The sequence below is a fragment of the Mustela nigripes genome, chromosome 7 (assembly GCF_022355385.1).
Source record: "Mustela nigripes isolate SB6536 chromosome 7, MUSNIG.SB6536, whole genome shotgun sequence".
In the NCBI taxonomy this organism is placed as follows: Eukaryota; Metazoa; Chordata; class Mammalia; order Carnivora; family Mustelidae; genus Mustela; species Mustela nigripes.
In genome coordinates, this window is record NC_081563.1 from 34,614,177 (window position 1) to 34,640,755 (window position 26,579).

General features: G+C 42.5%; 1 protein-coding gene and 1 pseudogene across 1 annotated transcript; one reads left to right on the plus strand and one right to left on the minus strand.

Moving 5' to 3' along the window:
* Nucleotides 1-2,119: 2,119 nt before the first annotated feature.
* LOC132022290 (cytochrome c oxidase subunit 7A-related protein, mitochondrial) lies at nucleotides 2,120-24,217 on the minus strand. The gene is made up of 3 exons (XM_059407602.1): nucleotides 24,052-24,217; nucleotides 3,933-4,064; nucleotides 2,120-2,990 (listed from the first exon to the last, which is right to left on the minus strand). Exons 1-3 carry the CDS (start codon nucleotides 24,121-24,123, stop codon nucleotides 2,850-2,852), a joined length of 345 nt encoding a protein of 114 aa, XP_059263585.1. The 5' UTR covers nucleotides 24,124-24,217; the 3' UTR covers nucleotides 2,120-2,849.
* On the plus strand, nucleotides 10,458-12,487 carry LOC132022141 (large ribosomal subunit protein uL11-like; annotated as a pseudogene).
* Nucleotides 24,218-26,579: the final 2,362 nt, after the last annotated feature.

Consider the following 26,579-nt stretch of genomic DNA (forward strand, 5'->3'; position numbering starts at 1 on the left):
ATAAAATCACTGCTGGCAGGAATATAAAATGGTAAAGCTGATTTGGAAAGTCTGGCCAATTCCTCCAGAAATTAAACACAGTCACTACATGACCCAGCAATTCCACTCGCGGGTATATCCTACGTACATACGCGAGAGAAATGAAAACACAGGCCCATTCAAAAACCCGTACACCAATGTCCATTGAAACATTAATAGCATATTCATAGTAGTCAAAAAGTGGAAATAACCCACATGTCCATCAACCGATGAAAGGATAAACAAAATGTGGCCTATCGATACAATGAAGTCGCATTCAGCCATAAAAAGGAATGAAGCACTGACACATGACAAGTGCTACAACATGGCTGAACCTCAAACTCATTACAGGGAGAAGCCAGTCTCAGACGATCATGTGTCAAATGATTATATTCACAGGAAATGCCCAGAGAAGCCAAATACAGAGAAAGAGAAAATAGATCGGTGGTTGCTAAGGCTGGGAGTGGGGTGGGGGAGGGGAAATGACTTAACAGGACAGAACCTTCTCTTAGGGTAAGGAGATGTTTTAAAAGTGATTGTGGTGATGGTTGCACAACTCTGTATACAGTAAAAACCACTGAACTATACACTTTAAATAGGTGAATTGTAGGGGCACCTGGGGGGGGCTACGTCAGTTGAACGTCTGACTTTCAAGTTCAGCTTGGGTCAACTCTCAGGGTGGGGAGATCGAGCCCCGAATGGGGGCTCTGCACTCAGCAGGGAGTCTGCTTGAGCAGACTGTCCCTCTCCCTCCGCCCTTCCTCACCCATGCGTACACACTCTCTCCCTAAAATAAATAAATCGTTTAAAAAAAAAGATAAAATGAAATAGGTGAGTTCTATGGTGTGTGAATTATATTCCAATTAAGGCTGTCATTTTAAAAAACACAACTATAAAGGACACATTGTTGGGATGCCTAGGGAAATTTAAATACAGAATATATATTATAGTATTGTTATCAATGTTAAATGGAGTGTGACAACTGTATTACGGTTACAAAGGAAAATGTCCTTATTCTTAAAGGTACTGCCTACAGTTTTTATGGCTGAATTATCATAATTCCATAGCTTAATCTTAATTGATTCAGCAAAGAACAAATGTGCGTTTACAGACATTCATTACATGTCCCTGCACTTGTAAGGGAACAAGAAAACGCAAATCTATTGCTCAGTGAAGGTACACACAGTACACAGGTGTGTACTGTGCTCCTCTTATGATCCTTCTGTAGTCTGAAGTTTTTCAAAATAAAAACTTGGAGGAAATACCAGAGAAGAATAAAGTTTAGATCTGTACAGACAAGTAAGAGCCTGCCAGCCTGTGAGGATGCTGCTGGGTGTTTATTTTACCCTCAGCAAAAGGTCACAGACTACCACTTTATATATAATAAAATCCCACCTTTTCTCAGCATTCATAGAATATACGGATGTGAAGTCTACCAATGTGACAGCACAGGAAATTAATGTCTAAATGAACTGTGTGTTACAGGCACATTTCACTAAGGGGCGAATTGCTTTCTTAAAAGGAACCATATGGGGGGCGCCTGGGTGGCTCAGTGGGTTAAGCCGCTGCCTTCGGCTCAGGTCATGATCTCAGGGTCCTGGGATCGAGTCCCGAATCGGGCTCTCTGCTCGGCAGGGAGCCTGCTTCCCTTCCTCTCTCTCTGCCTGCCTCTCTGTCTACTTGTGATTTCTCTCTGTCAAATAAATAAATAAAATCTTAAAAAAAAAAAAAAAAACCATATGGTAATCATTAATATGCCATTAGCCTATTACATGACTTTGAGGAACCATTCTGTAAAGATTATCTGGTGTCTAACTAAAAAGAAAGAAATGAGACTCAGGTTTAAGATGCCTCTGGTAGGGGCACCTGGATGGCTCAGTGGGTTAAGCCTCTGCCTTTGGCTCAGGTCATGATCTCAGGTCCTGGGATCCTGCCCCATATCGGGCTCTCTGCTCAGCAGGAAGCCTGCTTTCCCTGCTTCTCTGCCTGCCTCTCTGCCTACTTGTGATCTCTCTCTGTCAAATAAAGAAAAATCTTAAAAAAAAAGATGCCTCTGGTATCCTGAAAGTAGTCTGAGAGGTCATTCAAAAGGACTTCAAAATTGAGATTTTTCATTCATGTATTTATTCCACAATCAAAATAAGTCATAATTTAAAGCCATAACATTTTGAAAAGGTAAAGGAGACTTTGTGTCACAGCTGCATTAATAAAACACACCGGTCTAAAGTACAACACTCAACAGGTGTCTTCTGTTCCCGAGGTGGAATAAATACAAACAATTACACATAAAATTTCACTAAAGATCTGAGGTGAGGCAAATAACCCTTGGAAACAAACTGTCCAATGAACAGAGTCAGGCTGCAAATAATTTTTAACATTTTACTGCAAGAAGGAAAAACCCCCAAGGTGTCTACTAGCATAAACCTCCGTTCCATACTCCTCGCCTTGGTTTCTCTCTTCCTTCCTCAATCACATCCAAATCCAGAAAGGCCTCTGTACCCCATGCTCAAAAACACCACTCTGAGTCCCTAAGGACCTCGGCACAGACTGCTGTCGATGAGCCTGTGTGCAGCCTCCCTCTAGAACCTCCAGGGAAATCAGGAGCCCAAGGAGCAGCAGTATTTCTTTAAGCAATAGTTTTAACTGTCCAATGAGCTCTGACGGACCATGTGCATTTCATAAACCAAAATACTGCCTTAATATCTTCCTATTTCTCTGGGAAAATGTTAAGTAAACCATTCAAGTAAAAAAGAAAATGTTTACAGAGCAGTGAAAAATGAAAATTCAAAGGGTTTATGCCAAAAAGCAAACCAGTCCTCTGCAGCCTAAAGTCATTTGTTTCTGGGCTGCGAAGCCATGTAGAGCGCAATCAGGCAGTAGATGGTCCCCCCCAGCGTCAGCGCCATGGTGGTCCGGTAAAGCATTTGGTCAGGCAGGCCTCGTTTCAGGTGGATGGGCACACCATCGGATTTCTGGGAAGCAAGAATTATCAAGGACATGGTTAATAATAAAAAGATTTTACAGTTTAGGCTAATAAAGAACCAATGTCTCTACTTTAGAACTAATCCATCAACACACTGCAGTGGAAAAAACCCTAACCCATTAGAATGCGGACAGAAAGAGCAGGATACGTTTTCTTATAAACGCAGCCACAGCCTGTAAGGCCAAAGCCATTCTCCAAAATGGAGCCTCAGGAACACACATGCAACAAATTCCATGTTTCAAAATAATTTACTGTATCTTGTGCTCGCTTCGGCAGCACATATAATAATTTACTGTATCTTGCTCAATTAGGAAAGCAGCATTGGTGGATTTCTTTTAAATGCAAAGGTAATCCACAGTCAAATAACCACAGGCACAAGAAATGTCCTACATTTAGTCTGACCTCTGTTCGTTAGCCAGTGATGTCTGAGCACACTGGGTCAATTAATACGCTCAAGTCCATTTTGTATGCAGCTTCTTTCCAGTAAGCTGTTAAACCCTTGTTTAAAAATGCTGAATCCATTATTCTGCAGTCTCCAAACTCCCTCCCCCATAGTAACTCAAGACCCCAGTTGCCCAATCAAGTCTTACTTATTGGATTAAAAAGGGATTCAACTGACCAAAAGTCCCCAAACCGGTCCTGAATCTGCGTACATTTCTGAGGCTGCAACAGGAGGAGCCCAGTGCAGCCCCCACAGCACCTGAGATGCAGGGTCACTGACCTCTCAGTTATCTGTATGTAGATTATCGTTAATAACATTCTAAAATGCAATTTTGGCTTCTCTCTGTTGATCAGCAAACCCAAGAAAGCCTCCCCTACTTCTAATAGTGCAATGAATTTTAATATCAAGCAAGCAAAAAATAACTAGAAGAAAACTCATGGCCGAAATAAGAACTTATTCTCTAGTGTCCATTCTAGTGTCTTCTCTCACCTGGAAAAACTTCTGCAGCTCGGGAACTTTGTTTTTCCCAGCATAATCATATACAGGAAAATCAGAACTCAGTTTGGTTGGTGTGGCAAATATGATAGGTGGTGCTTCTGTGGAAACCAAAGGCCTTAATCCCTGTAGGAAAAAGGAAAATGTCAAGTTGAAAGCATGCCTGGGGCTTATGAACAACCTTTCAACAAGCAGGCTGTCTGGAATCCTGGAGGCAGTAATTCAACCACACAAGAAGGAAGGAAAGGCTCTCTGAGTCCGCATTACCAAGGCCTTTAATTTTAAGATTTAAAGTCCTTAAACTTTCAACAAAATACCTTAGTTCACTTTCCCACAGCAAACCCCATCGAGAAGAATTCCCTGCCATAAAGATAGGGGTGGGGGAGAAGGGGAAGCAAACAACCACAAAAACCCAATCTGGGCTTCCAGAAATAACTATTATGTCTATCTTCCTATCAAATCAGTAAATCATTTTAAATCTTTATGAACTTTTGGTTAGATTTCCAAAGAGACCCAGCTGTCTCTTTTCTCCTCTGGGTGAGCTAATGTACTAACATGTTCTCTCTAACTCCAGAGCAGACAGCAGAATGTGTGCGGACACACAGTAAAAAAATCTCTCAATCTGGAGGAGCCTGTAATGGTAAGAGACCTGTCTTTCAGGACCAGAATACAAAACAATTAGAGTAACTGAACCTTTTGGCATTAATAAACCTGTAAGTTAAACAGACACAGTAAAAACAAAGGAAATTTAGTGTTCTCATCTGTGACATGTATCTAAAAGCACTGGGAGCTAGCCCTGAAAAGACGGCAGGAGACTGTGTGCCTAAAGCAGCACACCTGCCGCGGGCACACAGCACACAGTCAGCAATATCCACTCAATGACACTGGGTGTCAACACAAGTCTGCCAATAGCAGCTCCCTGGGCCACACAGACAGGAACACAGGCTTAAAAATAACCTAAAGGGGGAGATAAATCAAGTACTGTCACAGGCCACAACAAGGATAACCCTTAAAAACATGCCGAGTAAGAGAAGCTAGTCAGAAAGACCCCATGAGCCCATTCATATGCAAGTCCAGAATAGGAAAATCTACACAGACAGAAAGTAGATCAGCATAGGGCTGGGAGGTGACCAACAGGGGGGTAATAACTGCAGGGTATAGGTTTCTTCTGGAAGTGACAAAAATGCTCTAAAATCAATGTGGTAATGGTTGCACAATATCCATCAATACACTACAAACTACTGAGTTATACCCTTTAAATGACTGAATGTATGGGATGTGAATTGTATCTTGATAAAGTTATTAAAACAAAAAAGAAGTACCTCGGGGGAACTCTGGTTTTCTATCTGATAGAGTAAAGCCACCGTGGCAGGCTTATAGATGGTTCTCCAAAATAACCTGAAGACTAAGAGAGGAGCTAAGAGTTACAAACGAATTGTTGGGCTGGCAGGAAGGGCTACCAAAGATGGCGAAAGTTCTCGCCACAAGACCTGAGCTCGGACAGGAGAACAAAGGACCAAGCAGGAATCTGAGACCCCCGCCCCGGGCTCCTGTGGACCAATGGGATCCCGATGAGCAGGAGGGATATCCAAATAAGGGAAACTTGCCAAAAGACCCCTGAGCTTTCCCCAAGACCCCTTAAAAGCCCCCTCCTCCCTGCCTTGGGCTCGACTTCCCCCACTCTGCTTTCCAGAGTTGCGGAACCTCGCCCGAGGGTGCCCACCTCCTCCCGGTGCAACTTTCTCGGCTCCCCTTCACCTGGGCCCTGAAACTTCACCGGAGAGAACCTTTAATAAACCTTGCCTTACACCCACTTTGCCTGGTGTTGTGTTTATCTCGCCGGAAAAACCTTACACAAATAAAATTGCATCCTTTTATATTAAATTCTAAAAGATAGGACCTAAGAGTTACACACCAATAAAATTGCATCCTTTTATATTCTATCTAGAAAAAATAAAATTTAAAGTTAGGAAGCAGAGTTCAAGCTCAGCCTCTTTCATTTTACAGATGAGAGAGAAAATCCTTTGCTCAAATTAACAGAATTGTCAGACCCCTGGTCCTTAATCTCCTCAAAGACATAAAAACTTACTTATAACTGACAAGACCTAGTCTAAAAATCATATATTGAAAGCTTCAATGATACTCCCACCAGGCAAGCATTAAGATCAACGGGGAAACTAAAAGGCATTAAAGCAAACTTGTTCCGGTCCAAGAGAGCAGCACAGAAAGACCCTGAATTCACTTCCTCCAGGAATACACAAAATCTACACCTACACACAGAGAGTAATTCCGCCTGAAGAAGAACTAAAGGCTGACTGAACAGCTTCTGCATAGCAAAGGATAGAGGGACCACACAGAGAACGGTAGGAAACAGAGACACAGTAACAACAGGAACCGCACCTGATGCTAGAACTGCAGTGGGGAGGGACAGCACTGGGAGGCCCACACACAGATTCACACCCAGCGGGGGGGGGGGGGGGGGGGGGGGGCAGGGCAAAAAAAATCCCCAATCAGTTTAAAAGGCAAATAGAGGGCGCCTGGGTAGTTCAATTGGCTTAAGCGACTGCCTTTGGCTCAGGTCATAATCCTGGAGTTCCAGGCTGGAGTCCCTGGTAGGGCTCCCTGCTCAGCCAGGAGTCAGCTTCTCCCTCTGACCCTCCTCGCTGTCGTGCTCTCTCACTCTCTTTCTCTCAAGTAAATAAAATCTTAAAAAAGTAAAATAAAATAAAAGGCAAACAGACTATAAGTGAAGAAAACCTCATATACTAATGCTAGAACAACTGCAAAATGGTGGAAGAACTGCTGGAACTCTGTCTCTGGTTAGAAGGTGCTAGCAAGCACCATTGTTTACGTTCCCCCTCTGCCTTGATAGTGCAGATGGGAGCCGGCTCGCTAGCAGGCCTGCGGCCCCCAGCCCCGCCGGTGGGCCCCGCCCACACCAGCGGCAGCCGGCCCGAGGAATCCTCCACCACATGCACCTGCCTCAGCTCCAAACATCCCACCGAGGCTGCCCCAGCACAACACAAATTAGAAGAAACGTTAAGGGGACTTTTAGCCAAAAAGAAAAGGCCGTAGCTAGAAGAAAATTACAAAACAAAAAAATTTCACTGGTAAGAGCAAACATATAATAAAGATAATAAATCAATCACTTATAAAACTAGTATGAAAGTTAAAAGATGAGTAAAATCAATTACCTATAAAATTTCTTGAGAGTCACAAAATAAAGATGTAAATATGACATCATATACATATACATACATGAGAGGATTTAATAGTGATTTTAGAATGTGTTTGAACTTAAGCAACCATAAGCTTAATATAGACTGCTATATCCTTAAGATGCTACATATGAAACTTGAGCTAACCAGAAACCAAAAACTTATAATAAATCCACAAGAAAATAGAAAGGAATCCTAGAAAAACACAAGGCATCAATTACAAGGGAAGAGAGGAGAAAAAAATGACAAAAACCACCAGAAAGCAATTAACAAAATATCACCTGTACATTATTACTTTAAATGTAAATCGTCTTTAAAAAAAAATGGGGCACTTGAGTGGCTCAGTGAGTTATGCGTTCAACTCTTAATCTCAGCTCAGGTCTTATCTTAGGGTCATGAGTTTGAGGCCCACACTGGGCCCCTGGCTAGGTGTGGACCCTATTTAATAAATTAATTAAGTAAGTAAGTAAATGGTCAAAATGCTCCAGTCAAAAGACAAGGGTAATCTATATGTTGCCTATTAAGAGGCTCTCTTCAGGTACAGACTGAAAGTGAAGGGATATAAAGAAAAATATTCCACACAAATGGAAGTAATAAGAAAGTTGGGATAGTAAAAACTTTTATTAGACAAATTGGTCTTTAAAACAAAGACTGTAACAAGAAACAAAGAAGGGCACTATATAAAGGGAATAATCCAACAAGAGGTTACAACAACTATAAATATCTATGCACCCAACACAGGAGCACCTAAATATACAAAGCAAATATTAACAGACACAAAGGGAGAAACTGACAGTAATACAATAATAGTGGGAGGCTTTAACACCCCACTTATATCAATGGATAGAGAATCCAGACATAAAATCAATAAGGTAATAGTGGCTTTAAATAACATCAGACTACATAGACCTAGATATGTACAGAACAGTCCATCCATGAGCAGCAGAATATATATACTTTTCAAGTGCATCTGGAACATTCTCCAGGACAGATTACATGTTAGGCCACAAAACAAGTCTCAATAAATTTAAGATGCAGCATCTTCTCCATTCACAGCACTATGAACCTAGAACTCAATTACAGCAAAACAAACAAACAAACAAACAAACAAAAGAAAAACAAACCTGGAAAAGACCACAAACACATGGGAGGCTAAACAACATGCTCTTAAACAATCCACGGATCAAGGAAGAACTCGAAGAGGAAATTTTATTTTTTTTTTAAGATTTTATTTATTTATTTGACAGAGATCCCAAGTAGGCAGGAGAGGCAGGCAGAGAGAAAGAGAGAGAGAAGGAAGCAGGTTCCCCACTGAGCAGAGAGCCTCATGTGGGGCTCTATCCCAAGACCCTGGGATCATGACCTGAGCCAAAGGCAGAGGCTTTAACCACTGAGCCACCCAGGCGCCCCACAAAGAGGAAATTTTAAAGATACACGGAGAAATGAAAATGGAAACAATGGTTCAAAATCTTTGGGATACAGCAAAAGCAGTCCTAAAAGGAAGTTTAAAGTAACACAGGCCTACCTCAAGAAATAAGAACAATGTCAACAACCTTAACACAATCTCAACAACCCTAACTTTATACCCATAGGAACAAGAAAAAAAATGGAGAGCAAAGTTAGTAGAAAGAAGGAAATAACAAAGATTAACAAAATTGCTAAACCTTTAGCAGACTTATTAAGAAAAAAAGAGCTCAAACAAAATCGCAAATTAAAAACAAGTTGCAACTAACACCACAGAAATATAAAGGATTGTAAGAGACTACTATGAAAAGTATATGCCAACAGGTTGAACAACATAGAAGAAATGGATAAATTTCTAGAAACACGCAATCTTCAAAGACTGAATCAGGAAGAAATAGCGAATCTGAGCAGACCAATTACTAGTAGAAAAAGTGCATCTGTAACCAAAAAACTCCCAACAGGGGCGCCTGGGTGGCTCAACTGCGAAGCGTCTTCCTTCGGCATGGGCCATGATCCTGGAGTTCTGGGATAGAGAACCACACCAGGCTCCCTGATCAGCAAGAAGCCTGCTTCTCCCTCTCCCCGTTTGTGTTCCCTCTCTGTCTCTCTGTCAAATAAATAAATAAAATCTTTAAAAAAAAAAAAAACACCTCCCAACAAATAAACATCCAGGTCTACATGACTTCATAGGTAGTACCTCCTATCAAACATTTAAAGAAGAGTTAATACCTGTTATTCTCAAAGGATTCAAAAAACTAGAAGAGGAAGAAATTCTTCCAAATTCATTCTACAAGACCAGCATTACCCTGATACTAAAACCAAATAAAAAAAGAAAATGACAGCTCGGTATCTCTGATGAACACAAATGCAAAAAATACTCAACAATTAGCAATACTCAATTTAGCAAACTGAATTCAACAATACATTAAAAAGATCAAAACACGATCAAGCGGGACTTATTCCAGGATGCAAGAATGGTTCAATATCCACAAATCAATCAACAGGATATACATTAACAAAATGAGGATAAAAATCACACGATCGGGCGCCTGGGTGGCTCAGTGGGTTAAGCCGCTGCCTTCAGCTCAGGTCATGATCTCAGGGTCCTGGGATCGAGTCCCACGTCGGGGTCTCTGCTCAGCAGAGAGTCTGCTCCCTCCTCTCTCTCTCTCTGCCTGCCTCTCTGCCTACTTGTGAGCTCTCTCTGTCAAATAAATAAATAAAATCTTTAAAAAAAAAATAAAAAAAAAAAAATCACACGATCACCTCAACAAATGAAGAAAAAATATTTCACAAAATTCAACATCCATTTATAATAAAAAGTCTCAACAAAGTGGGTTTAGAAGGAACATACCTCAATATAATAAAGACCATATGTGATAAATCCACCAGCTAACATCATACTCAATGGTGAAAAGTGAAAGCTTTTTATCTAAGATCAAAAGTAACAAAACAAGAATGTCCCTTCTCCCCACTCTTACTCAACACAGTAATGGAAGTCCTAGCCACAGCAATCAGACTAAGAAAAAAAAGAAATAAAGGGCATCCTCGATAATAAGTAAACTTTCAGTATTTCCAGCCGACATGATACTACATATAAAAAAACCCTAAAGGGGCACCTGGGTGGCTCGGTGGGTTAAGTCTCTGCCTTTAGCTCCAGTCATGATCTCAGGGTCCTGGGATCGAGCCCCGCATCGGGCTCTCTGCTCGGCAGGGAGCCTGCTTCTCCCTCTCTCTCTGCCTCTCTGCCTACTCATGATCTCTGTCTGTCAAATATATAAATAAAATCTTTAAAAAAAAAAACCCTAAAGACTCCACCAAAAAATTATTAGAATACATGAATTCGGTAAAGTCGCAGGATACAAAATATACAAAAACCTGTTGCATTTCGATATACTAATAGTGAAGTAGGAAAAGGAGAAATTCAGAAAACAACTCCATTTACAACTACAAAAAAACGAAATACCTAAGGAATAAATTTAACCAAGGAGGTGAAAAACCTGTACTCTGAAAACTCTTAAGACAATAATGAAAGAAACCGAAGACACAAATAAATGGAAAGATACACCATGCTCATTAACTGGAAGAATTAATAGTTTGGTTTTTTTTAAGATTTTATTTATTTGGCAGACAGAGATCACAAGTAGGCAGAGAGACAGGTGGGGGGCGGAGCAGGCTCCCCACAGAGCAGAGAGCCCGATGCGGGGCTCCATCCCAGGACTCTGGGATAGTGACCTGAGCCGAAGGCAGAGGATTTAACCCGCTGAGCCACCCAGGCGCCCCAAGAATTAATATTGTTAAAACTTCACTACCCAAAGCAGCCTACAGATCCAATACAATCCCTATCAAATACCAACAGCATTTTTCACAAAATAAGAAAAAATAATCCTAAAATTTGTATGGAATCAAAGGTCCCAAAGAGCCAAAGCAATATTGAAAAAGAACAAGGCTGAGGGTATCATAATCCCAGATTTCAAGATATACCAAAAACTATAATAACTGAAACAGTACAGTACTAGCACAAAAACAGAGACCAATGGAACAGAGAGCCCAGAAATAAAACCATTATTTTTATGATCAATTAATCTACAACAAAGGAAACAAAAATAGACAATGGGGAAAAGACAATCTCCTCAATAAATGGTGCTGGTAGAACTGGACAACTACACCCAGAAGAATGAAACCGGAAGTGCTGGGTGGCTCAGTCGCTGAGCATCCAACTCTTGGTTTTGGCTCAGGTCAGGAACTTGCAGTCGTGGGATCCAGCCCCATATCAGGCTCTGCGTTCAGTGTGGAGTCTCCTCTAGATTCTCTCTCCTTCCCCTCCCACCCACCGCTTTCTCTCTAAATTACTTAATTAATTAAAATAAGACACAAAAATAAAATAAAAAAGAAATGAAACGAAACTCAGGGCACCTGGCTGGTTGAGTCAGCAGAGCGTGTAACTTTTGATCTCAGGGTTCTGAGTTCAAGCCCCATGTTGAGTACAGAGATTATTTTTTAAAAAAGTTTTTTTTAAAAAGGAGCTTTGGGGGCGCCTGAGTGGCTCAGTGGGTTAATCCTCTGCCTTCAGCTCAGGTTCTGATCCCAGGGTCCTGGGATGGAGACCCGCATCGGGCTCTCTGCTCAGCAGGGAGCTCTCTGCTCAGCAGGGAGCCTGCTTCCCTTCCTCTCTCTCTACCTGCCTACTTGCGATCTTTCTCTCTCTGTGTCAAATAAATAAATAAATCGATAAATAAATAAATAAATAAATGAATAAATAAATAAAACAAAAAGGAGCTTTGGGCTTTGGACTAGGAGGAGACAAAGGTGAACTGTCTCGTGTCATCCTGAATCAGGGTTCATCCAACACCAGCCACCTCCAACATACCACCTAAGTTTGACCCTAACAAGATCAAAGCTATACTGTATACTTAAGGAGCACCAGTGGGGACATTGGTGCCCATCAGCCCCTGGCCCCTGGCCTCAAAGACTGGCCCCGTGGGTCTGTCTCCAAAAAAGGCTGGTGACATTGCCAAGGCAACTGGTGACTGGAAGGGTCTGGGGATTACAGAGAAAGTAATCATTCAAATTAGGCCCAGAATGAAATAGTACCTTCTGCCTCTGCCCTGATTATCAAAGCCCTCAAGGAAAAGCTAAGAGACAGAAGCAGCAAAACATTAAGCACAGTGGAAATGAGACTTTTGATGAGATTGTCAACATTGCCTGACAGATGTGGCACCAATCTTTAGCCACAGAACCCTCTGGAACCATTAAAGAGATCGTGGGTACTGCCCAGTCTTTGGGCTGCAATGTTGATGGCCACCACCCTCATGACATCATAGATGACATTAATAGTGGTGCAGTGGAACACCCAGCTAGTTAAGAACTAAAAAGGAGGGCGCCTGGGTGGCTCAGTCAGTTGAGGGTTTGCCTTCAACTCGGGTCATGATCCCAGGGTCCTGGGATTGAGCCCCGCATCAGGCTATCTGCTTGGCAGGAACCCTTCTCTCTCCCCCACTACCCCTGCTTGTGTTCCTCTCTCTATGTGTCTCTGTCAAATGAATAAATAAAATCTTAAAAAAGAAAAAAAGAAATACAAAGGAAAATACTTCACTAAAGGATCATTTGAAAACAAAAAAAACCCCAAAACCCCACAAAAAATAAATTCCAAATGAATTAAAACCCAAATGTAAGACTTGAATTCATAAACTCCTAAAAACATACATAATCTCTTAGATATCAGCCTTAACAACATTTTTCTGAATCAGTCTCTTCAGCTAAGGAAAACGAAAGCAAAAATAAACAACTGGGACTATAGCAAACTAAAAAATCTTTTGCACAGTGGCGCCTGGGTGGCTCAGTGGGTTAAAGCCTCTGCCTTAGGCTCAGGTCATGATCCCAGGGTCCTGGGATAGAGCCCTGCATCAGGTTCTCTGCTTCGCAGGGAACCTGCTTCCCCCTCTCTCTCCCTGTCTCTCTGCCTACTTGTGATCTTTGTCTGTCAAATAACTAAATAAAATCTTAAAAAAAAAAACCAATTAAAAAAAATCTTTTGCACAGTGAAGGAAACCAACAAAACAAAAAGGCAACCAACTGACTAGGAGAAGATTATGTGCAAATGATATATCTAATAATAGGTTAATATACAAAATATATAAAGAACTTATACAACTCTACCAAAAAAAAAATGTACAAAGGATTTGAACACTTATTTTCCAAAGCAGACTTACAGATGGCCAACAGACACATGAAGAGATGTTCAACATCACTAAGTATCAGGGAAATGCAAATCAAAACCAAGGATAGTTAGTATCAAAAAGTGAAGAAATAGGGGCGCCTGGGTGGCTCAGTGGGTTAAGCTCAGGTCATGATCTCAGAGTCCTGGGATCGAGTCCCACATCGGCTCTCTGCTCAGCCGGGAGCCTGCTTCCTCCTCTCTCTCTGCCTGCCTCTCTGCCTGCTTGTGATCTCTGTCAAATAAATAAATAAGATCTTTAAAAAAAAAAAAAAAAAAAAGTGAAGAAATAACAAGGGTATAGAGGATAGAGAGAAAAGGCAACTCTCACCCATTGTTCATGGGAATATAAACTGGTGCAAGTTGTATGGAGGTTCCTCAAAAAATTTAAAAAATACAAATACCATACAAATCAGTAATTTGAAAAAACAAACACAAACAAACCAGTAATTCTGCTTCTGGGTATTTACCCAAAGAAAACAAAAATATCAATGCAAGAAGATGTGCACCCTTGTGTTTATTGCAGAATTATTTACAATGGCCAAGATATGGAAGCAATATTAAGTGTACATTGATAGATGAATGGATAAAGAAGATGTGGTGTGTGTGTACACATAGACATACACATAATGGAGTAAAACTCAGCCACAAAAATAAGATATTGCCACTGGCAACAACTTGCATGGACCAAGAGGATATTATGCTAAGTGAAATAAGACAGAAAAAACAAATACCATTAATATCTCACTTACGTGTGGAATCTATAAAATAAAACAAAAAATATAAATAGGGCGCCTGGGTGACTCAGTGGGTTAAAGCCTCTGCTTTCGGCTCAGGTCATGATCCCAAGGTCCTAGGATCAAGTCCTGCATGGGGCTCTCTGCTCAGCGGGGAGCCTGCTTCCCCTTCCTCTCTCTGCTTGCTTATGATCTCTGTCTGTCAAATAAATAAAATCTTTAAAAAAAAAACCTAAAAGAAAAAAAAAAAAATAGACCCATAAATACAGAGAACTAGTGGCCCAGAGGGGAGAGGGTGAGAGGATAAGGGAAGGAGGTGAAGGAAATTAAAATATACAACTTCCAGTTGTAAAATAAGTAAGTCGGGAGGATAAAAAGTACACCATACAGAATATAGTCAATAATGCTGTAAGGTGACAGATGATTAAGTATACTTACAGTGGTGAGCATTTTGTAATGTATATAATTATAGAATCACTATGTTATACACCTGAAATATAATATATTGTAAGTCAACTATATTTCAATTAACCTCCCCCCACAAAATAAACATCATTTCTATTTCTTTGACACAGTCCCATGAATGGGCATGAACCGTGGACTTTTCTGCACTGCATCCCCCCACTCAGCATATATGACTGAGGACTTACTCTATACTGAAAATGCACGATGACTAGGACAGACACAATCCCTGCCATTATGGTTATTAATGTTCTGAAATAAAAGCCACTAATTATGTACTCAGACTTTGTTATATGCCTGACATCCTGTCAAGTATTGGACAAACATCATCTCATTTAATCCTGCCAGCAACCCTACCAAGATGTTACTATACCCATTTTACAGAGGAGAAAACTAGATCAGAGAGGGCAACTTGACTAAGATCGCATTGCAAAAAGAATGGTATCTAGTGTCGACAGTCAGGGCCCTCTAAAGTCGAGAGCCTTGGGTTTTTAAGTATTCTACTACCTGCCCCTACTACCCTTTCTCAACTGTTGCTTAAAGACAACAAGTGATTTAAAAAGAAAGCTTCGTGAGTAAGCTGCTAGTCTAAATTTAGTATATAATACATTCAGATTCAGAAGGAGTTAGAGATGGGACCGGGAGGCCCTAACTACCAAGATAAGAACATCAGAAAGTACTGCTCTTTGAACTGAAGAATTTAAAACACTCCTTTATTCTGTGAGCTTTGTATTTTCTCCTATAAGGATCATTTCCCTTTGAATGCAAAAATTTTTCTACTAAGCAGCTCTGAAAATGGTTTGAAGTCAAATTCTTGTTTTGACAGAACTAATGTGAGAGCATTTTTAGAAAGGATTATACCTAATCGTTCAGTGTTTGTTCACCTATCAAGTAACTGAAAACTACAGCAGTTTTTGAACAGTATCATACGAAGAAAGGAGTATCAACCAACCTCATGGTTTGAAATAACTCCACATTTCCATTTATAATACTGTAAAAGTTTAGAATATGGAATTGTAAAGTTACCAATAATCTAAGTATCTCACCCATTAACTATTATAAATTGTATATTCTCCTCTAATCTTTTTTTCATATTTTAACATCTTTACAGTCAGGTATAAAATTCTACATTCTAGGGTCACCTGGGTAGCTCAGTCAGTTAAGCATCAGGCTCCCCGCTCAGTGGAGAGGCTGCTTCTCCCTATGCCTGTCACTCCCCTTGCTTATGCTGTCAAATAAATGGATAAAATCTTAAAAAAAAAAAAGTCTACATTCTGCTTTCATTTATAATAAGCATTTCTTTTCAGGAACCTCCATAATCTTCATAAATAAACTTACTCTTCTCATTAACCCTGTAAATGAGGTATTATCATCCCATATTACAGATGATTTTTTTTTTTAAAAACTATTTGAGAGACAGAGAGAGAGAGAGAAAGCATGAGGGGGTACAGTCAGTGGGAGAAGCAGACTCCTCGCTGAGGGGGGAGACTGATGCAGGGTCTCAATCCTGGGACTCTGGGATCATGGCCCAGGGCAAAGTCAGACACTTAACCAACTGGGCCACCCAGGTGCCCCCCACTCAATTACAGACGATTAAAACAAAGCTGAAGGGCGCCTGGGTGGCTCAGTGGGTTAAAACCTCTGCCTTCAGCTCAGGTCATGATCCCAGGGTCCTGGGATCCAGCCCCGCATCGGGCTCTCTGGTTGGCAGGGAGCCTGCTTCCTCCTCTCTCTCTCTCTGCCTGCCTCTCTGCCTACTTGTAATCTCTGCCTGTCAAATAAATAAATAAAATCTTAAAAAAAAAAAAAAAAAAAAAGCTGAGATTCCATACAAAAGATGGATTCAAACCCACCCACTTTTATTATACCATACAATCAATAACTCAGCTGTCCTGGCCCCACAAGTAAAAGGAATGGATATTCACCAATCTGTCATTAAATTTCTTGAGAATTTTTTTTTTAAGATTTCTTTGGCAGAGAGAGAGTGCGCATGCGCACAAATACAAGCAGGGAAAGTGGAATAGGGAGAAGCAGGCTTCCCGCCGAACAGGGAGACAGATGTGGGGCTCGATCCCAGGATCCTAGGATCATGACCTGAGCCAAAGTCAGATGGTTAATGACTGAGTGCCCCCCACAGGAACCCCAATTTCCTAAGAATTTTAGAGCAGTCAGTGCTTCCAATATTTCAAGGCAGCTAGACAGGACTGACACTGGGGCTCCCAAGAGTGGGCTTGACCAGGAAGCTGTATTTACAGGAAGGTATCTAGAGCAAATCCCTTCTCCATGCCCCTTCCAGGGTTGCAGATGTCCCAATATAGAATTACGGGCCTCCCCCATCTCAATAACTGACAGTAGCATCCTTCCAGGTTCTCAGGCCCAAATCCTTGGAATCTTTTTTTTTTTTTTTTTAAGATTTTATTTATTTGAGAGAGAGAGAGAGAGCGCACATGCATGTGCACATGAATGGGGAGAGACAGGAAGAAAGTCTCATTCACTGTATGGGAAACCCTATACGGCTCAATCTCACAACTCTGAGATTATGACCTAAGCCGAAATCAAGAGTCAGATGCTTAAAGACTGAGCCACCCATGTGCCCAGAATCATTTTTTTTGTAAAGATTTATTTATTTATTTGAGAGAGAGAGATCACAAGCAGGTAGAGAGAGAGAGAAGGAAGCAGGCTCCCGGCTGAGCAGAGAGCCCTATGCGGGGCTCGATCCCAGGACCCTGGGATCATGACCTGAGCCAAAGGCAGCGGCTTAACCCACGGAGCCACCCAGGCGCCCCTAGAATCATTTTTAATACAGCTTACACACCGCAAATCCTTTTGGCTCTACCTTCAAAGCACACTCAGCATCTGAGCACTTCTCACCCATCTCCACCAATCCACACTCTGGTCCAAACCCCTGGATTTTTACAAGAGCCTCCCAACTGCTCACCCTCCATTTCCACACCTACTATCATGCAGCAACCGGTGACTACAGATGTCACTACTGAGTGCAAACCTCTCCAAAAGCCTCCTATCTCACTGAGCAAAACCCAAAGTTCTTACAGGGACTTCCAGGACCATGAGATGCACCCCTCAAACCCCCCCACCCTACCACTTACATCATCCCCTTTCTCTACCCCAGTCCCCTAGACGAGTCCCTTAAACCTCCCAGGCACCAGGCACTGTTCCCTCTACCCAGAATGCTCTTCTCTGGGTATCCACATGGCTGCACCCTCACCTCCTTCAGGTCTTTGCCCCTGTGTCACCTTCTCAGCAAGACATTCCCAAGACATCCTTTCAAACTGCATGTCCTCCCCCTTACCCTCCTAACAACCTATCACCCATTCCTGGTCTTTTTTTTTTTCTCCACAGCACTTATAAGCACCTAACATACTGAATTTTACGTTTACTGTGTCTCCCCCTACTGCAATGGAAGCCTCACGAAGGCAGGATTTTGGCATGTTTTGTTCACTGCTCTTACTTCCCAAGACTTAAAAAAGCGAAGAGCACATTTAAATATCTGTTGAACGTATAAATAAACTATAGCTTCACCACAACGTAGACTTAAATATTTCAGAACTAAAGTCATGTAAATCAAATCAGCAGTTGATGGCAGAGCCTCCCACACCTCCCACAAATGAGAAAACCAGTGAATGCTGTTCTTAAAATAGTGGACTGGAGACCAAGTGGAAATCACAGGTTTTGCTTTTTAATATCAAATCTCCGAGCTATTTACACAATCACTACCTCTACAATTAAGAGCCATTCAATAGCAACAACATTTAGCAGTTGAATTCTTCCCAGTATAATTTAGTTGCTCCAAAAAAATTTTTTTAAGATTTTATTTTTAAGGGGCACCTGGAGGGTTCAGATGGTAGTGTCTGCCTTCGGCTCTGGTCATGATTCTGGGGTCCTGGGATCAAGCCCATATTCCGCTCCCCACTCAGTGGGGAGTCTGCTTCTCCTTCTGTCCCTTTCCCCCCACTTGTGTTCTCTATGAAATAAATAAAATTAAAAAAAAAAAAGATTTTATTTTTAAGTAACCTCTACACCCAATGCAGGGCTCAAATTCAGAACCCTAAGATCAAAGAGTCGCACGCTTCACCAAATGAGCCAGCCAGGTGCCCCTAGTTGCTCCAAATTTTTTAGAGACAAAAGTCAACTTGATTTATTTCCCTTCAAAGTTGACTGGCCCAAGTTTCCCTCTTCTTCTACCTTTTAGATTTGAGAAGGAGAAGAGTGGAGAAATAAGAGAAACACAATTTTTAAAAAAATTTTAAATGATAGAATTTTTCAGTGCACTGATCTGAATTCACTCTGATTTAGGACTAGAAACAAGTTTCAGTCTGCAGCAACTCAAGTTCGTTCTTTCTACCTGCCAGCAAGGTATCACCACCTCCATGTTTCCAGGACACATCACACTCCGCAGGTCCAAAATTCACCCAGTTTCTCACAAACCTATCCAGGAGTTCCCTGTTTATCATAAGGAAAGCACCACCATCCTCTCATTACCCAGTCATCCTGGAGTCCTCCTTTCTCATCCCCCACAATCTCCCTCACTGGTCACTAATTCCTTATTCCCCCGACTCCTTTCCCACTTGGAAGACTCTACTGTATGGGCTTAACTACTGTATGGGTTTAACAGACATCCCTGGTAGCGGTTTCTCCCAGTCATATTATCTTTCCAAGCATAGCTCTGTCATGATACTTGCTCCTCCATCATACACCTTCCACGAAACTGAAGGTGAGAAGTATGCTCTTGTTTTGAAAGACCCCCTTCCCTGGAAAGCCCCCTCCCTTAGTAGACAAATAGAATAACTAAAACCGCTTGTTTGCTTTTCTGTAAACTGCTGGCCTTTAGATATAAGACTAGGTTATTAATTGTGTGATTAATTGCTTATTAATTGCTCTTTTGCCTTTCTGTAACCGCTTGGCTTATAGAAATAATAGAGACGCCATGATGGCATTCCTCCCTTCCCTCTTCTTATTCCCCTCTCCCGCCTCTCCCTTCGCGCGCGCGCGCGCGCGCGCGCGCGCGCGCGCGCGCGGGTCCCCAGAGCCAATCAGCAGACTCCAGGTATGCCTTTTTCAAAAGTTCAAACTATCCACCAATCAGTTGCGCCCCACCCAAAACTTGTTTGTACCTTCCTATAAAAGACCCTGCTTCACTCCCGGTCGGTGTGCTCGGTTAGCTGGAGCTGCCGACCACCCGCCGGTACCTGCGTAACAATAAAGAACCTCTTGCTGATTGCATCCAGTGGCAGTGTTGGATTCTTGGGTAAGGGGATCCGCGGGTCTTTCAGTTTCAACCTCTGGACAAGACTCTACCACAACTTTCTCCATCAAGATGCTTTGTAAATTCCTGTTTCTGACTAAAGTAAGCCCTATCATCCTAGACCCTTCGTGATCTATCTCCACCTACCACAGCTAAACTTACTATTCAATGATTCCCCTGCAGCCCCCTCCCCTCCTTCATTCTCAGTTTCCTTTACCTAGAAGGTCATCTTGCCCTCTTAACTAGAATTGTTGAGTCATAAGGTAGAAATGTTTCCCTTTTGGGCGCCTGGGTGGCTCAGTGGATTAAGCCGCTGCCTTCGGCTCAGGTCATGATCTCAGGGTCCTGGGATCCAGTCCCGCATCGGGCTCTCTGCTCGGCAGGGAGCCTGCTTCCCTCTCTCTCTCTACCTGCCTCTCCGTCTACTTGTGATTTCTCTGTCAAATAAATAAATAAAATCTTAAAAAAAAAAAAAAATGAAATGTTTCCCTTTTTAAGAAACTGCCAGACTATTTCTAAAGTGGCTGCACCATTTTACATTCCTACCAGCAATATACTAGGGTTCCAGTGTCTCCACATTCTAACACCTGTTGTGATTTTTAGCTGGTGTGAAGTGATATCTCACTGTTGTTTTGATTTGCATTTCCCTCACAAGGGATGTTGAGCCTCTTTTCATGTGTTTATTAGCCTCAATTTACTTTGACATAGGACACAAAAAGATAAGGAAAATGCTTTTCAATCAACCACTAGAAAATAGAATTACTTGCCATCAAGTTGATTTATAAATACCTACCTGTATCATTGTTCGGAAACTAGTTTTTCCATATCAGGTTATTTAATGCATATTAGGTTATTTACTTTATAACACTGGAAGTTGTAAACATCTACATTTTACAGGGTGCTAATGTTTCCAAGAAAGGAAAAACTGAAGTACTCCTAACTGCCAAAGCCAAAACACCTGGTTTGGGGGGGATGCCTGACACAAGCACTCCGAAATCTACGTATAAAACCTACACATCACTTCTTTCAACGCAGAATTAGAAATCTTAAGTAACTAAGAAGATTCTCAAGAGAAATACAATCTTAAGTAACTAAGAAGATTCTCAAGAAAAATACTATTTAAGAGGCACAAGAAATCTGAATGCCCTACCTGTACCAGGATAATCTCTGCTCTGGGAGCCAATTTAATTTCAATATATGTTAGTTTCAGTCAAAAATTTTACTTCCTTGCTAATCGCAAAACCTAGATTTTGCTAAAATTCTATTCAAAAAACATCTACAGGCCGCCTGGGTGGCTTAGTCAGTTAAATGTCTGCCTTCGGCTCAGGTAGGGGATCAAGTTTGGATCGAGCTCCTTGCTCAACAGGGAGGCTGTTTCTCCCTATGCTTGCCTCTCTTCCTGCTTGTGCTCTCTGACAAATATGTAAAAAATAAAAGAACATCTACAACCACAAAAACAAATCAGTTGTGATATAGTCACACAATGAAATCCTACACAGCAATAAAAGGAGCTACTAATACACGTAACATGAATGAACCTCAAAAATACTGATGGGGGGAAAAAAGGCCCTACACAAGAGTACTGTGTGGTACTGAAATTCAAAAACAGTTTATTTATAAGAGTCACAAGAGGGGGACGTCTGGGTGGCTCAGTTGGTTGGACCACTGCTTTCGGCTCAGGTCATGATCCCGGAGTCCCGGGATCGAGTCCCGCATCGGGCTCCCAACTCCACGGGGAGTCTGCTTCTCCCTCTGACCTTCTCCTCGCTCATGCTCTCTCTCAAATAAATAAATAAATAAATAAATAAGAGTCACAAGAGGAAGGTGGACAGGGATAGAGAAGGGAACTTCCTAGGGATGATGGAATGTCCTATATGTTAAGAGGGGTATGGGTTACTGTGTATGCATTGGTCAAAACTCATTAAACTGAAATATTTATGATCAGTGCACTGAAAAATACGCTTCTTCTCCAGAAATAAGTATGACAGAAATAGCTATTCCCCTGTAATCTGCAAAAGAAATAAATCACTGTTGACAACTTCTTCTTTAAGCTCATTACCAACTTGGCTTCAGTAACACCACACTGGTTTCCCTTCTAATCCTGGTTTGTTCTTTTTTTTTTTTTTTTTAAGATTTTATTTATTTATTTGACAGACAGAGATCACAAGTAGGCAGAGAGGCAGGCAGAGAGAGAGAGAGAGAGAGAGAGGAGGAAGCAGGCTCCCTGCAGAGCAGAGAGCCCAATGTGGGGCTTGATCCCAGGACCCTGGGATCATGACCTGAGCTGAAGGCAGAGGCTTTAACCCACTGAGCCACCCAGGCGCCCGCTGGTTTGTTCTTTTGATAAATGTTCCTCCTCTACCCTCCCCTTCATGTTTCTGTAGTCTAATCACATTCCCACCTTTCTTCCCTATATGCTCCCTGGGTGATCTCCCCACCACAGCTTCTACTACCAACTATAGCCTGAAGACACCCAAACCTATTAAATTCCATACTCCTAAATCCAACTACCTGACATGACATCATCACAAGTTCAACATTCATAAACCTGGACCCTGCCTCCCGAATCCCCAAAACCTGCCCTATCTTAATTCTTTTTAGAGATTTATTTATATGACACACAGAGAGAAAGAGCACAAGCAGGGGGAGCAGCAGGCAGAGGGGAAGGGAGAAGCCGTCACCCTACTGAGCAGAGAGCAGGGCTGGATGACTGGATCCCCGGGTCCTGAGATCTTGACCTGAGCTGAAGCCAGACATTCAAATGACTGAGCCACCCAGACACGCTTATTCTAGTTAATATTAACAGCACATCTAATCTTAGACTAAAATCGCTTTTTAAAAAGATTTTATTTGAGGGACGCCTGGGTGGCTCAGTTGGTTGGGCGGCTGCCTTCGGCTCGGGTCATGATCCCGGAATCCTGGGATCGAGTCCCACATCAGGCTCCTTGCTTGGCAGGGAGCCTGCTTCTCCCTCTGCCTCTGCCTTCCACTCTGTCTAACAAATAAAATCTTAAAAAAAAAAAAAAAAAAAAAAGATTTTATTTGAGGAAGACAGAGAGCAAGAGCATGAGCGGAAAGGGTGGGGTGGAGAGAGGGAGAAGACTCCTCACTGAGCAGGGAACCCGATTCCGGACTCGATCCCAGGACCCCGAGATCACGACCTGAGCTGAAGTCAGACACTTAACCAACTGAGCCACCAAGGCGACCCTGAAATCTCTTTAAACATCATCCCCGCTTGGGCAAGTTACTGTGTCCCCCGGAAGGGAGGAGGTAACAACAGAGCATCCCACCTGGGATCTTTACTATTCGATTCCAGCTTGAATATTTCACCAACTGCGTATTTCACCAACCGTCCCCACACTTCTGAGGACAGGAACGAACACGATGGTATCTCGCACTCAACTTCTGAAGAATTAGCTACCTATCACCTGCCAGTACCAAACACCTGCCAAAGACTACTAATGACGTGACAAGACACTTCATTTAACCTGTACTAAAGCTGCCCTAGATGAAACTAAGCTCACAAAAAATTAAGTAACCTGATAAAGGTCATAAAAATAAAATGGTAAAGCCAGGATGTTAGCTCTTAGTAAGAGTCTACAACTGAGTCCGAAATTCCCAACCAACAAAATGAGTGAAATCAGATTACTTTTTAGACTCAAATAGCTGCAGTCAACGATTTCTAGCTGAGAAGCGTTTAAGGTCGTTGCACGTAATTGCCCAGATTCAAATGAACATGTGAAAGATCCCATTAAGTCCCCCAATTCTGATCATATAGCCTCTCCGGCCCCTATGACTTCCCTCGGTGCTGTCATCCCAGCTCTCCAACCTCGTGCTTTGATGCGGCTTTTTGGGCTAAGAAGTGGGGATAACAGTAGAGCACTGCGGAGACCAAAAGCGGCACCTCCTTAAATAGGACAAAGCCGAACTTCAGACTCTTGCCAGGTCACACTCTGGGCCACGCCGACCCCACAAGTCACCCCACGACCCAGAAGCAACGACCTCGGAGGTCACCTTGACCCCAGCTAAGTGCCAGGCCCAACTTCCGCGCCGGACAAGCCCAGCTGGGGAAGCAGCTACAGAATGAGAGGCTCTACGGCCGCTGCAAGCAGACATGGAGAGGGGCCGGGACGTGCGGGGCGAGCCAAACCGAGCCGCAGGCAAAAACCCCAGCCGCCTCTGGCCTCACGACTTCCAAGCGCAGAGGCTCGGGCGGTCGCTCCTGTCCGAGACAGCCCGGCGCTACCGGTACCTGCGGGCTATAGGCGTCGGAAGCCCATGTTCCGGTCAACTTCTGCGTGAAGCCACTAAACTTGTAATACATGACGCCCGGTGTCCGGCTTCCCGCAGCCGCTGCCTGCGCGACTGCCCCAGAGAAGGACCCTGTCTTCCCTGCCGTCGCCTGAAGTCTCAGCCCAAGGACCCTGCGCCAGGAGACGGGCTGCCCAGAGAGCGCCTAATTTATAACATGCCCTCTTCAGCCATATCAGGGAGCAAGAAGCCGGAGTGGCAGGACCAAGGAGGCAAAAAAACAGCTCTAGGAGAGCTCAGAAAGCCACTGTAGCGGGGTCTGTAGAAAGCACGAAGTTCCCGCCCCCGCCTCGCACACATTTTTTGATTCGGGCAATGCCGAGACGCCGCAAGAAATGCGCAAGCTCCCTGCGAATCCGGCCAGAGGCGAAAGGACTTGTCAGGACCTGGTGGGGCGCTCTGGGGCGGGGCCTGGGGCGGGGCCTGGGGCGGAGGTCTGGGGAGGGGCGTGGAGAGCTAGAGTTGAGGGGTCAGGCAGATGGGCCTTGGGTGGAAGGCTTCTCTTCATTGAGCAAACTTGCGCAGAGTCTGGTTTCTTTCCTCCCCTCCGTAGGTCGCCTGGTGAAGCGCCTCGCTCTCACTCAGTCGGAGTATGGACCCATTGGCCAGGCTTCTCCATCAACCTGGGAGTGGGGGAGCAAATAAGATGTGGAATCTTCTGCTGAGAGCTTTTAGTACAGAGGGTTGTTAGCGGTTTCACCTCAGGAATATAAAGATAACTTCTTGGGTTTTGTGCTCGCTCGCTCTCGCGCTCTCTCTCTCTCGCAAATAAAATCTTTTAAAAATTATAAATATCACATGAACGAATAATTCCATTAGTATTACCCAAAGAAAACAAAAATACTATTTCATAAAGATATGTGTGCACCCCTGTTTATTGCAGACTTATTTACAATATGCAAGATATGGAAGCAACCTAAGTGTCCATCAATAGACAAATAAGGAAGATGGTGGTGTGTATGTGTGTGTGTAGATAAACAGATATAATGGAATATTATAGAACCATAAAAAAGAATGAGATCTTGTATTTGTGACCTCATGTACGGACCCAGAAGGTATTATGCTAAGTGAAATAAATCAGACTGAGAGAGACAAATACCACATGATTTCATTCATAAGTAGTATCTAAAAAAAATTGAGGGTTCCTGTGTGGCTCAGTTGGTTAAGCATCTGCCTTCAGCTCAGGTCATGATCTCAGGGTCCTGGGATCAAGCCCCACATCTGGCTCCCTTCTCAGCAGGGAGTCTGCTTCTCCCTCTGCCTGCCTGCTCCCCCTGCTCATGCCTTTCTCTCTCTCTTTTTTCTCTCTCTCAAACAAATGAGTAAAATCTTTTTAAAAATTAAATAAATAAAATTTTAAAAATTGAATAAGCAAACACAAAGCAGAACCAGACCTATAAAGACAGAGAACAAACTGGTGGTTGCCAGAGAGAAGAGGTGGGGGGTGGGGGGTGGGCTAAATAGGTAAAGAGGAGTGAAAGTTGCAGTTACAGTAATGCATTCCAGTTACAGAATGCGTAAGTCACAGGAATAAAAGGCACAGCATAAGGAATATAGCAATGATATTACAATAGTGATCTTTTGGAACAGACAGTAGCTACACTTGCAGTAAACATAGCATAATACACTAACTTCTTCAATTGTGATGTTGTGCACCTGAAACTAATATAATATTGTGTGTCAACTATACTCAAATAAAAATAATAATAATGAAGTTATTTTTAAGTACCTTTTTTTTTTAGTACAGTACCTCTATTATGTGCAAGGTACTGTATGAAAGAAGTCAACCAGTTTCCTACCTCCAGGGATGAAGCACAGCTTTTCTTAGTTTTATCATCAAACTAGAGGTTTTCACAAGCATATTATGATGAATTTATGAAAGCAGATGGAAAACCAATAGATGATACTAACTTTTACATAGTATTTCCCACAAATAAACTCATTTAATCTTTACAACAAGTCTATGGGGCAAGTGCTATTACTATCTTCATCTTTATTATCTTTATCTTCATTACCTTCATCAAAGGCCCAGAAAAGTCCCTTGCCCAGGTCAGCTCCTAGCAGCAGAGCTAGTCATTTGGCTCAAAATCTGTACTCTTAAGCACTACATTATAGAGAAATAGACATAAATTCATTCTGAAGAGGCTGAAGGCTGAGTGTTCCATATCTAGGGTCCACACCAGCATCCTGACTTTGCCAGGTGTAAGCCCAAGAGCCCCAAGTGTTCAGCATTGCCACTACTCGGAGGAGCAAAGGTTTCAGGCATATTCATATGATCAGCCCAGCCAAAGTTGCTGCTTTTACAAAGCAACATTGCCCTATAATAGAAAAAAAGATACAATATGGATTTGAGTTGCAGTTTCTTCAAGGCTGAGTGATCTGCAACTTGTCATTTCCATTTTCGGAGCTTCATTTGCCTCTTCTGTAAAGTAGGAATCATCATCATCATCTTTCCCCCACTAGTGTTCT

Coding starts and splice junctions, on each gene's coding strand:
- LOC132022290 (XM_059407602.1), bottom strand. CDS start 24,123: ATGTATTACAAGTTTAGTGGCTTCACGCAGAAGTTGACCGGAACATGG. Junction 4,065..24,051: donor CCGACGCCTATAGCCCGCAG/GTACCGGTAGCG, acceptor TTTTTCCTACAG/GGATTAAGGCCTTTGGTTTC. Junction 2,991..3,932: donor AGCTGCAGAAGTTTTTCCAG/GTGAGAGAAGAC, acceptor CTTGCTTCCCAG/AAATCCGATGGTGTGCCCAT.